This window comes from Vulpes vulpes, chromosome 3 (assembly GCF_048418805.1).
Source record: "Vulpes vulpes isolate BD-2025 chromosome 3, VulVul3, whole genome shotgun sequence".
In the NCBI taxonomy this organism is placed as follows: domain Eukaryota; kingdom Metazoa; phylum Chordata; class Mammalia; order Carnivora; family Canidae; genus Vulpes; species Vulpes vulpes.
Window position 1 is genome coordinate 31,402,208 of NC_132782.1, and position 13,425 is coordinate 31,415,632.

General features: G+C 38.4%; 1 protein-coding gene across 1 annotated transcript in view; it reads right to left on the minus strand.

The window, feature by feature from the left end:
* Positions 1–13,425, minus strand: part of COL5A2 (collagen type V alpha 2 chain) — a 138,567-nt gene that overhangs the window by 20,341 nt on the left and 104,801 nt on the right. Inside the window, exons 26-40 of the mRNA XM_072752150.1 lie at positions 12,852–12,905; positions 11,921–12,019; positions 11,761–11,814; positions 11,581–11,634; positions 9,968–10,021; positions 9,183–9,236; positions 6,039–6,083; positions 5,624–5,722; positions 4,469–4,576; positions 4,029–4,082; positions 1,565–1,618; positions 1,293–1,346; positions 805–858; positions 280–387; positions 108–161 (exon numbers count right to left, since the gene is read on the minus strand). Of these exons, the coding sequence (XP_072608251.1) occupies positions 108–161; positions 280–387; positions 805–858; positions 1,293–1,346; positions 1,565–1,618; positions 4,029–4,082; positions 4,469–4,576; positions 5,624–5,722; positions 6,039–6,083; positions 9,183–9,236; positions 9,968–10,021; positions 11,581–11,634; positions 11,761–11,814; positions 11,921–12,019; positions 12,852–12,905 (999 nt within the window). The remainder of the gene's footprint in view (positions 1–107; positions 162–279; positions 388–804; positions 859–1,292; positions 1,347–1,564; positions 1,619–4,028; positions 4,083–4,468; positions 4,577–5,623; positions 5,723–6,038; positions 6,084–9,182; positions 9,237–9,967; positions 10,022–11,580; positions 11,635–11,760; positions 11,815–11,920; positions 12,020–12,851; positions 12,906–13,425) is intronic.

The following is a 13,425-nucleotide window of genomic DNA, read 5'->3' on the forward strand; positions in this document are numbered from 1 at the left end:
TACAAATAAAAATTTATTACAGCTTCAGATTAACTTTAAAATGGCCACAAGGTGCTAGAGGTCTGTGACTAGCTGCACATAATTCCCAGAACTTCAAACCAACTTACAGGTGGACCCTGAGTTCCTCGGCCACCTTTGAGTCCAGGAACACCATTAGGACCCTACGTAGAAAGAAATGAACAAAAAAATCACTTACAGTAAAACAAGATGGGCTAAACACAAAGTCTAAACATTGGGCACATGACTCAAGTTATTGGTTTTGTTTTTCTTTTCACTTACATGAGGTCCTGGGGACCCTGCTAGACCTTGTGGTCCAGGAGAGCCAGCATCTCCCTTCTGCCCTGGCTCGCCGGGCTCACCTTTCACTCCAGGCTGCCCATCGGGACCCTGTATCAATTGTATAAATAAGCCATTGATTATAACACTTATAGACCAGTTACTTCACAGTAATTATTACTAACATATCATTTAACCGAACATTTTTAAATGGTGCTTTGTAATCAACATGAAGTTCAGAAGAAAAAAATTCCCTAATGAGATCTTTGAAGACCATCTGAACAAATAAGTCATCCCATCCCATTTTTATAACAAATAAGTATAAAATTTGAAATAGTGCAAACTCATCCATTTTAGTGGCAGTCATGAAAGAATTTATTAAAAATGAGAATATTGCCTAGAAAACTGTAAACTTTCCAGCATCTCTGATGTTGTACCTTCAATACATATGACAATGATAATCGAGTAAATTTATTGCTATAACAAGAAGAGTGTTCGCTGTAAATTAGAGATACTTGAAAATTATACCTGAGGTCCAGCAAAACCAACAGCCCCGGTTGGGCCATTTTCACCACGAGAACCCTAGGAGAACACAAAGATTACTGTGGCTTTCACACTTTACTCTAAATAGAAACAGTATTTAAAAATACCATTATATTACATTTAGATTTGTGGTGTCTTTAAATGTATATATAGATGAATTAGATGTATTTCTTAAGGAAGACTTTTAGGCTGATATAGAGATAAGGGCCATAGAAGAAAATTTCCAAGGTCTGAAGTCTCTGAAAGGTTTCTTAATTATTAAGTAAAGAGCTACTTACCTAGATTTAATAGGTTGCATAGAAATAACAGGCTGGTAAGTTTTTGAGTTTAATGAGAGAAGTAAATGCTGAAAACTAAGAAGTTATAAATAGCCTGAAGCAACAGGCGTGGTTTTATATAAATAGCAAGACAAAATGATGCACTGTTTTACTGCTCACTCCCCTTCTAGAACACATCAAAATACTGCCACTTACGGGATTGCCACGGGAGCCAGGAGGGCCAACTAAACCTCGAGGGCCAGGTTCACCCTAGAAAGCAGATGTTAGATGGTTATTGTCCAAAGCAGGAGCAGAATATAACGCAACTGGAGGACCCTGAGCACAAAGAGCAGGGCAGACAGGGGAGAGAGCTCTGAGACGACCTGGCCCAACCACCACACTTTATGAAACAGAGAACACTATGTGGAAGAGCTATCATACAGACTTCCTGATCCTGAGCCCACAAAATAGGAAATTTATGATACTACCTTTTCTCCAGTGGGACCTGCAGGACCTGGAGGACCCAAGGGGCCGGGAAGACCCTGTCAATGAACAGAACACAGGCACACTGAAGATGGGAATGCATGGAATGCTCCATGATTAAACAAGGGAACTGTTTTGTTACAGCTTAGCTGCTCTTGCAAAATGTTGTCTATAATAAATATATAATGTGTATATTCTTAAGATTTTTCTACTTACTTTAAAACAATTTCCTGGATTCTCTCCACAAAATGCTTTAATCTCTTTCATCCACCTCAACTCATCGATACATCATACCATCTTCAAAACATTAGTTCTAAGTTAACACTATTCTTCTACAATGTTTCTGTGTTTCTTGGCCTATTTAATTTTGAAATTTGAGTATAGATTGAAAAAAGCTTTTCTTCTTTTGTCTAGAATATCATATTTTTAAATTATATAAACAAAATACCACTGTTTTTTTTTTTTTTAAGTAAAACTGTGATAAAGTATTGAGTTTTCTACATTCTCCTAAGATTACAAGGAGTGTAACTACCCAAATACGCTGTGGTTGGGGTTCTTTATGCTCAGAGCTTAGGGAGCTATCACACAAGGGTTCAAACTGGGACTTCTTGAAATGTGGTCACAATCTTTAAACTGGACTATATTACGGACACCTGGTGGCTCAGTGGTGGAGCATCTGCCTTTGGCTCAGGGCATGATCCCGGGGCTCTGGGATCAAGTCTTGCATTGGGCTCCCTGCATGGAGCCTGCTTCTCCCTCTGCCCGTGTCTCTGCCTCTCTCTCTCTCTCTGTGTGTGTCTCTCATGAATAAATAAATAAAATCTTAAGAAAAAAATTTAAACTGGACTATATTAGAGTCTTTTCCAGAATGAGTTTTCTTTCTATTATATGTGCATTGCCTCTTCATATGCGGCCCACATATATTCTTTTGTAATTTAACTTTGTATGTATTATGGAAGGCATTTAAGGAATAAAAATGACTTCTTAAATTTATATTCTTCTAAGAACACGAGAAAACCGTGATCTTATACTCTCTAGATCTATAACGGAACAATATTCTTTCAATAATTTACCTAATATATTTCCTCAAAGAACTGGATTATATATAAAGATCACTTGATTAAATTCTCCCATTTTTTTTTCTTACAGAGAAAACACATCATTTTTTTCCCTTTAGTATGAGTTTACAACAAATGGTCTGCTCTGCCTCCTCCCTAAAGCAATGTATTGTCCTGACTGAAAACAAAGCAGTCCTTGTTTACGTCCTGTTTCTCTTCTACTGCACTTGCAAAGTCAGTTCATAGAACAATAGCTACCTATTTCAGATTTCATCTTAAAATAAACTGTTAATGCAACACTCCTTCAACCAGCACTGCACTGCTTCACTATGCACCACAGGCCATCTCTGACATAAGATACAAACAATAGGCCAGATTAACTTAGACCTTTTTTGAAATACGAAATCAAATATTAGAGTCAATCCAAAGGCAAGAAACATCTCATGTTCATAATTTGCTCACCCTTAAGGAGACTTTCAGAAAAAGAAAAAAAGAAAAAAGGGATAATTACCACTAAAAACTAAAAACTTTTCTGTATTTTACTTTATTTTCCTTATCAAAAGCTAATACAATCAATGGGTTAACAATGGCTCACTGTGCAGAATCCATGTGTTAACCATGGTTCCATGTGAGCTTTTTTATAGTACAAGTACTCTTGCCAGGGCACAGCATGACAATTAACAGCAAACCATGGCATACTGAAACAGAAATTATTCATCAAATATCAGGAATTATTCCAGGAAATGCTGAATGTCTGAGCAACTATATCTATCCCCTCTTACATGACAGAATAATTTCATTCATGTCTAAAATACTATATTCAATCTGTCCTTACAAATGCAAATGAATTCTACTTCTGAGGATGGAAAGCTTGTTAAAGGTCAATGCCCTGGGGTGAACTGTCCTTTGCATTTCACTTCTTCATCCTCCTTTTTGATGAAAGCATTAATAATGATTCATTGTGCAGTCATTTTCTCACCCATAAATCCAGCATATTGAGAAATAGTTACCTCAACTTGGCTACTCTGCAGAACTCTACTTGCCTGCCCTGGGATGAGGTCTAGAACAGCTCATTAGATTAACACTTGAACAAAAATAAACATTGCATATGAAATAAAAAGAAAATGGAGAAAGATAAAGGGGCCCCCCTGCCTAAAGCACTGTTCTCATATGCACAGTAAATTGTGTTTTATTTCATTCCCTCAACAATGACTACTTTTTGGCCTACTTTAATTCAACGTGAGCAAAATGAGTATCCATGATTGATCAACATCAAATCTCAAAATTCATCATTTTCCAAGCCCTGGCCATATGGAAACACAATGAACTTTATTTTGGAATGTTCATGCAAATTCATGTAATAATAATGTTGATTCCTAATTTAGCTGGGAAAAGGAATGATCTCACTTACTCTTGCTCCATCATTTCCAGCTGTTCCTTCAGCACCCTTCTCTCCTATGCCACCCTGGGAAAACACACAAAATACCATTTGTTCACTCAATTGTTTTTTTCTCTCAATTGTATGGAAGCTTCATGAGGGCAGGAGCTTATCTCTCTTGTGCATAGCTATATCCCCTTGAGCCTAGAAAAGTGACTGGCACTCTGTATTTTTCTTAATAAGCATAGATAGTGAAAGAAAGAGAGAGGAAGGAAGAAAGGAAGGAGGGAGGAAGGGAGGGAGGGAGGGAAGGAAGGGAAGGAGGGAGGGAGGGAAGGAGGGAAAATTGACTGGTGACTTAGGATGATAGAAGTAAAAGCCTAGACAGGAAATAACTTTCAGAAGGAATTTACAAAGTCTAAATGAATGAACTAAAACAAAACAAGACAAGACAAAACAAAATACAGACTTACTCTGTCACCCTTGGGGCCAGGAGTTCCTGCAATTCCTCTTTCTCCTGGCATACCTTGAAGACCTGGTGGGCCTGTGTCTCCAGGGGTCCCAGATGGTCCTGGACTGCCCTAAAATGAACCAACAATAAGTGACCTCACCAGTACAGTATTAAGATTGAGCCACATGAAATTTCTCTGCTGGTAGGTCAAAAATAGTCGAGTATCAGCAATTTCATATGGTTCAACTTAGTGCATTTATTTTTCATTTATGAAAATTCTCTCTGAGGTCATTTTTTGAAATAAAAAAAAGACTTTGCCTTTCTGATTGTTGGTTTATGTTTTCAACTTTTTTCTTTGGGGAAATTGAGCATCAATTGAAATAAAATAACAGTTGCCTTTCTTTACCTTGGACAACATCATGGGGATCCTAATGAAGAAAGAAGACATTATTTTTAGAGAGTACTTCACTCTCGCTAATGAACCCATGACATTAAGCTTGCTTATAGGCTAAGTCAGTGATTAAATCAGATCCTATGTAATAGGATCCTATGTAATCACTCTGGGCCTTGAAGATGATAAGGGATCTAATGCCACATGATCATGAAAAATTCTACTTTAATTGTTTATATTGAAGTTGGCCACTTTATTTTCTATCAATTTTAAATGGCACCCAAAGGAAATGGTACTGATTTTTGCCTGATGATGTATTTTACTTTCAGATTTCAAAAATGACATACTTTATGGTTAGTAAGCAGAACTGTGGAACCGGAGACCAAAAAAGGGGGAGCATATAATTAGGACTATCTCTTAATAAATTACACGGTTTTCTATGTATTGCCTCTGCTTAATAACAGAATTATACAATTTTCTGTTTATTGCCTCTGCTTATTAATGGAAGTCACTAGTAAAAGTCATATAAATAAATATTAGGAATGGGTTTCTATAGGAGAACGTATCACCATGTACACTAAACCATAAATTCCATCACAGAAAAGACTTCTTTTCAGCTGACTCTTTAGTGCCAGGAAAAAGCCTCGTAGATGCTTACTGAAAATTTGTTGAAAAAGAAAATAATTGAATTATCTTGCAACAACAAGAGAAATACATCCTAGTTGTGTCCTGCGTTTATCGGGATGTAACTATCTAGTGCCGAGCTGAGCTCGCTGCCACACTTACTTTTGGGCCGTCAGGGCCGTGGCCTCCAGCCATTCCCTTCTCCCCGGGGAGTCCGGTTATTCCTGGTTCTCCTCTCTCCCCCGGGTTTCCGCGTTCTCCCTAGAGCAACATCAGGATGGCAAACAATCTTAGAGACTGATTTGAAAGTGGGTTAAAAATGTTTCTGAAAATCTGGAAAACTGCTTCCACTGGAGAAAACCTGAGAAAGGAGCAACTATTGAGGCTTGATTTTCTAGTTTAGTGATATGAACTTCAAGGAAGGATATGCTAGTTGCACAGCGCAAAACAGAAGATTGATTTTCATCAAGTGAAAAAATTTTAATTCTTAAAATAAAGCCCAGTTTATGATAAAAGAGGTTTTATTTCAACGGAAGGCAATGGAAACAAAGTGAATGACAAAGGAGAAAATACTCACTCTAGGTCCTAATGGGCCAACTGCTCCAGGATCTCCAGGAACTCCCTATAAGATATAATTTTAAAAATTCTAAGAAATGCTTTGAGCTAAATATTAGGTATTTATTAGAAATCTTCCCATATCACATACCGAATTTCTTTTAATGTACTACTAGAAGTTTGAATAAACCCATAACATTGAAGAAAATTATGCATACTTTTATAAATGAGGGGATATCCCATACATTGGATGGAAATATTTTTCCAGAAAAAAAAATGTTTATTACACCTGAATGATTTTGGGCAATGAAAACAAGCAAAATATTATCTCACAAATGTAGTGCACTGGTTTTTTTTACAGACAACAACACATATAGTAATTTTATTTCCTAATGAAAAAAATTTTAACAGAGGAAACTGAAATAAAAGGCAATAAAGAACTGATCTTTTATTTTTAAGATCTTATTTATTTGAGAGAGAAAGCACAGCAAGCGAGAGATAGCATGAGTCGGGGGGGGGGGGGGGGGGGGCGGGGGGGGCGCGGAGGAGCAGGCTCCTCACCCAGCAGGGGCCTGAGCAGGTCTCTACCCAAGACGCAGGGGACCATGACCTGAGCCAAAGGCAGACACTTAACCAACTGAGCCCTCCAGGCGCCCCAGGAGCTGATCTTTTAAACAGAACCAGTTCAATTCAACTTAGTAAATATTTCTTGACTATATACTGTGGACCATGTACTCTGCTGGGAATTATGGGTTCAAACTAGTGCAGTCGTGACTCTTAGAAAAGTTTCAGTTTGCTCTTACTAAAGGAATTTTGTCAAAAAGTTCAAAACCTCTCTCTTCAGTTAAAAATAATAACCAATGACAAAGAAAGCTGTTGTGTCATCAAAGACTGGGATGAAAACTAAGGTAGAAGTGGGGTTGGTCCTGAATGTGAGGTTTTAAGAATAATTTAATCAAATTATTTATTTTTCATTTTCCTTTTTATGTATGCTAGTGGGTCATATGTGGCTTAAAAGAAAACCTAAGTATAAACAAACCCGAGCGTTCTTTCCATAATATTTTATCTCATAAGAATACACTGCGGTAGCTTAGTCGGCATTATATGGTGTATTGTAGGATTCGTAAGTAATGGTACATCTGGCAATTATGAAATACGGTAGAGCTTACAATTTTGTGGCAGATAGTGCGTTATTCATAGTGTCTTGATTTACATGATAACACCCTATAATATTTTGAACAGAGTATATTTTTTGACAAAGTAACATATTTCTGATAGTTTGGATAACAGATTATAACCACTACTGTCTACGTTTGCAAAATCACAAACGTTAACCTCAATATACTCAATAGGTCTGATTCCACTGTAATCCTCCATGAGAAATTCTCCTTTGTGTGATACAAGAGCTCACACGGATATGTCTTAACTAGAGGGATCAGTGTCCATCCTCCAACCCCAACCCAGGATGATGCCGGGGGAAGGGAAGTGTGAAGAAGCACGTGCTGTCCTTGGACAGTGACTTCACATCCTCCAAAACGAGGCCAGCTTTTCCTCCTCACGTAGCATCATACAAGCTGCTAGCAGTCCCACTAGAACACCACTGCTTCTGTTGACTTAGTGATCTGCCTCTTATGTCATGAAACGGAAGAGCCAACCATGCTAGCAAAAGAGCTTTCTTCACTTTGAGACCAAAGGGAACAGCTAAAGGCAGAAGTAAAAAATATAAAGAGTGTGACCCACAAGTTGCGGAAGAGTTACGTCAAGCAAATAAAGTGGCCAAAGAAGCTGCTAACAGATGGACTGATAATATATTTGCAGTAAGATCTTGGGCCAAAAGAAAATTTGGGTTTGAAGAAAATAAAATTGATAAAAATTTTGGAATTCCAGAAGACTTTGACTACATAGACTAAAATGTTCAATGTTGGTAAAGGATCTGTGTACTTGTGAATACATAATTTTTAAAACCTTATTGAACTAAATGTACTGAATTGCCATTAACCTATATTTGTGATTATCATTTTATTTTATACTTTATTTAAAATTAATAAAATGATAAACACAAAGTATAAAGAGGGGAAAAAAAAGTTCCTTTGTTCCTCAAATAAACTCAGTTCCTTAGTTCTTCAGTTCCTCAAACTCTGCTTTTTACTAAAAAAAAAAAAAGAAACAAAACAAAACAAAAGCTGTATCAAGCAGGCCTCCAGTCTTATCCCCTGAAATGTACCCCTCCTTATCCCCCTCCCTGTGGTGTGGTCTTCCTGAAAGTCCAACCCCTAAAAGCACTACTCCCTGCTTGAGAGCCCTTCATCATCTCCTGTTAGAAGAATCAGAACCAATTACATTCACATTCAGACTTTCCGTAATCTGGCTCCTGACCGATCGTCCAGCCTCATCTCCACCTCTGCGTTTACTCTGCATTCCTGACTTACTAGTTTTCTCAGAGTCTTAATCTGATCAGCAAGACCTTTGCACCTGCTGTTACAATTTCCTGGAGTATTTTATTACCTTCCCTCCTGCCCTCTTAACTCGTAAAAGATATTACTTTGTCTGGGGAAACTTGCTGTAAATCCCCAAATCTGAATTAGGTGAATCTTCTGTTTCCCCACACACAGTGTCTCCCCAGAAACCCCACATCTCCTACTATGGTGTAATAGAAGGGCTACGTTCATGTCCATTTTGTTCAGTTGTTTAGAGCCAGGTTAGAGCCAGGGCTAACACCACTATGCACAGAGTGCTCAGCAAATATTTGTTGAATGGTTAAATGAATGAACAGATCACCCATAGAAAAATAAACTAAATTAACTGATGTCCTGGTAAAATAATAGAAATAAAATAGTATCTGTTATAACCATATAAAGCCTCCCGCCAAACTCTGTAGTTGATAAGATACATGTTCAGTGGGTAAGAACCCAGTCTTGGGAAGCAGAGTACCAGAATTCAAATTATACCAGCTTCCGAGTGACTGGGAAAGTCACAAAACATCCGTGGGCTCATTTTCCTCATCTAAAGGACAGGCATGACGCTAGTACCTAGATAGGTAGGGCTGTTCTGGGGATTCCAAGAGACAACATGTATAAAGCAAACCAGAACAGAGCCTCACATATCCTAAGTGATACCGCGCACCGCCACCTTTTAGTATTGCTCTTATTACTGTTTTAAGACTTACCTGGTCACCTGGCTTTCCCCCTTCCCCAGGGGGCCCTGGAGGACCAGGAAGCCCCTACGGGAAAGAAAGAAAATAAAACTGTGAGTTTTCAAAGTTTAACAGGCCACAAGTGTCAGCAGTTCACCTTTTATAACCCACAGAGCCTCCGTGACTCTACTGTCAGGCAAAAGATTGTTTAAACACAAGCAAAGCAGAGTAAGGAGACTATCTTCTACCCTAACGCAGCAGCCGGCCCCTGGATAGGGTCAGACCTTCATTCGCACACCACTTAGTTAAAAAAAAAAAAAAAAAAAAAAAGATAAGAATCCAACAGGAGATCCTTAACATTTGTCAGGTTCTGTGGGGCTGAAAGCAGTATTTTAGGTTGCTAGTATAGTGCTGAAAGTCACTCCTGAAAACTTTTTTCACCAAAGTATGATTATCCGTTATTAAATAATTTCCCATACAATATATTTAGGTAAATCATGAAATTTGTTTAACAATAATTTTAAGACATTTTTCCTTCCTTAAAACTAGATAAATTTTAATATAGTCCAGTAAGACTTATCAAGAACACTCTATAATTTTTAATTTGTTAAAATTTTGGATTTTGATCAGTTTTTCAAGGGAAGTCTATTTCTTCTCTTTGAACAAAAATGTTGGGTTTTATCCATTTTATCCATTTACTAAAAGAGGGACTTTTTTCAAAATTGTGGAATTTCACATCATCTGACCATATCTTTTCATATTTTAAAAAAGCAGCTTAATTAACAGTGGAAAAAACAGAAAAGTGAATTTGTGCATACCTGAAAGCCAGTGGGCCCTGGAGGTCCCTGCTCTCCTCTCTCCCCAGCGAGACCCTAAGTCATGAAGGAAAGAAAATCATGAGTAGAGCCTGATCTTTACACTTGCTTCTTGTTTATGTGACCTACTAGAAGAACTGATAGTCGCCTTTTTCCTAATCACATAGTTTTTACTTTAGTTAGATAACAGACCGCATTCTTCTAAAGCTGGCAAAGATACTGATGACATGTTTATTTTTTGATCCAAAAAATGTCTACAGGATCCCTGGGTTGGCTCAGCGGTTTAGCGCCTCCTTCAGCTCAGGATGTGACCCCGGGTCCCAGGATCGAGTCCCACATCGGGCTCCCTGCATGGAGCCTGCTTCTCCCTCTGCCTGTGTCTCTGCCTCTCTCTGTGTCTCTCATGAATAAATAAATGAAATCTTAAAAAGAAAATGTCTACAGCTAACCATAAAATTATAGGGAAATTGGGTAAGTTGAACCTGGAAAAATTCCTTACTTTCATGTATCTAATCATTTAAAACAGGTAATCCCCTGCTTTTCCAAAGTTTGTGTTATGTCATTTCACTTTTATGAAAGCTCTATATTAGCTTTTTGCTAACTGAAAGAAATCTGCAGATAATTTTTGATTTTACAAAAAAAAGCAAAATGCAAAAACAGCGTTTAGCATTTGCTTCGCACTGAGCCCCCATAGAGGCAGCGTGCACCCCTAGCAGTGAGAGCGGCCCCCACAAGCTCTTTCCTCGGGAACCACACTCAGCAGCTGAGCATCAAGCCCTCTGAGCGCTGAACTGTGAGCATCTGTGTTTTATCTGGATTTATTTTGTGCATTTGTAAGAGCAAGATATGTCCTAAGGTATCAGAAAAGCCAGAAGAGGTTATTTTTGGAGTTTAGGAATTTTAAGAAATTTTTCCATATAAGTTAATGATAATTGCTTCTTTGCTTTATGCCATTTCAGCTTATAAACGTCTTCAGAGGAATGCTCTACTTTCGGGTAGTGAGGGAAACGTGTATCTCTATTCCAATTTATTTCTCTGTGTCATAAAAAATATTAATCAAGCTTTCAACACTAGAACAACTGAAGGAAGCAAATCTAACATTTTAGAAAGATTTAAATTGCCCCATTGCAAACAAATAACTATGCCAAAATATTTCTGATATATAATTTTGGAATTCTAGGATGCAAATGTACCTTAAAGGATAAAAAACTTTCTTTTTTTCAGTCCTCCAAAAAAATAAGTCAGCTTAAATAAATTTCTATAAGTCATCATTAGAAGAATGCACGTATAACTCAGTATTTATATATTATCAATAAAGAGTACAAAATATTTGTCACACATGAGTTCCCTCAGCTGATATATTCTTCAACTGTGTCATGCAAAGATGATGAGGCAGCTTTTGCCATCAACATTTTAAAGAAGCTTAAAATGAAAAGTCCAATCACTCCATTTAAAAAGGAGGTGCCAGCACATGAATCAAAAGAAAAGACTGTAACTGAAATTCTTCAATCCTGCATTTTCTTATTTACATCCCCTGAAAGTTATTTATAAATAGTCTTAAGCAAATGTCAGTGAAAAATGCAATGTGAATATACTCTGGTTGAAAGACCACATACCGGGGGGCCCACAGGACCAGAAGGACCGACTTCACCATCTTTTCCAGGCGCTCCCTAATATCACACAGAGATAATATGTGAGGTGAGGCCATGAGACAGCTGGATGATCGATAGGCACGTGTGTGTACATATATCTATATTTATATCTATTTCCCCCCTTTAGAAGAAATGTATAGTTACCCTCTGCCCAGGAACACCAGCATTTCCTGCCTCTCCAGGTTTTCCAGGGTCACCCTACAGAAAAAATAGAAAACTATTTTAAAATTCAATTTGCTCCAATCATGCCTGCTCCAAGTGAGGATTATGATGAGAGAGCAAACATATTACACACTGTACTCACACTGCTACCTTTGGGGCCTGGAAGACCCATGCTTCCCGGCTGCCCTCTGATTCCTATGGAGCCTGGAGGGCCTGGCCGGCCATCCTCCCCCGGAGCACCCTACAAAATAGACAGAAGCAGTGTACGTTTTATGTAAACTCTCTCTAAATATCGTATCACCAAATTGGCACCTGCCTTTCTTCGCTTACTTATAAAAGTTATGTAAGCTTTAAATTATCCTTCACCTTTTTCTTAGTGAATCAGAACAGCTGAGCTAAAAAAATTGCTGAAGTAGTTTGAGTATTTAGAACAGAGATCTAACTTATTCTCTACATATAAACCTCATCCTCACAACCCTTACTCTCTCATATTCATAGGGAAAATTTTCTTTCTTCTTTAATTTACTCTAGATTGTGGTAACGAAAATTTGATACTTCTATTTCACATTTTTGGTGTAAAGAAAAGGCCCAGAATACATGAGCTGTCAAAAGTTGTACCTACCCTCTCTTAAACCTATACAACTGCGAGGACATCAAGAAATGAGAATGTTTCTAATAGACAAATATGACCAGTCCTGGAAGAATACATAATTTCAACTTTTTCCACTGATGTCAGAGAAACAATTTTAATCTCAGATACTGTATCAATTAAATTTGATCAATGGGTGAATTTTAAAATATGAAGATCCTATAAATTTACTTCAGCATTTTAAACATGTAAATAAGATCAACATCCAGCCGATTAAAAGCATTAACCTCAAATAAACATCTTATCATTTAAGTTGTAGGTCTATTGAGAACTATTAATGGTTGTGGACTTTATTTACTTATTTATTTAAGTAGGCTTCATATGGGGCTCCACTCAGGACCCTGAGATCAAGACCAGAGCTGAGATCAAGCGTTGGATGCATCACCAACTGGGTGCCCCAAGGTGAGTTGTTTACATTACTTACCAAAGGCCCAAGTTTTCCTTCAGGACCTTGAACACCAGGATTTCCTGTCAGACCCTGAAAATTAAAAGCAACCATCATTTTGTTGCTGACTTGAAACTGAAGTAAAGATTCTAGAGAATAAAAACAGCACCACGTTAAAAGGACCCCGTTCCACTTTGCAATGCCCACTCCCAGTGGCCTTAGGCTCCTCCAGACAGGCCTACAGGCCCCTTGGGGTCCTCACCCCTCCTGGCTTTGGAAGGACCAAGGCAGAAAACACAGCGTGCCAACAGGCCTCACTATGTGGGCTTTCCACGGGCCAGGGTGGGGGCCCACAGCACAGCCTCCGAGGGCATCCTCTCCCCCCACAAGGGACAGGTCACATGTGAGCAAGCAAGTCTACATGGTGGGCACACAGGCCACTCTGCCTTGGAACTCCCACGTGAGCAGAATTGTAACAGCATCGTGAGCACAGCATACTGGCCCTGGCCAACAGGCAGGTGCATGTTACTCCAAACTCACAGCACCCAAAGCTATGCTGCCCACAGGTTTTTAGTATTCATGTTCCTCCCAGTCCAGATGTGAGCTACAGTCG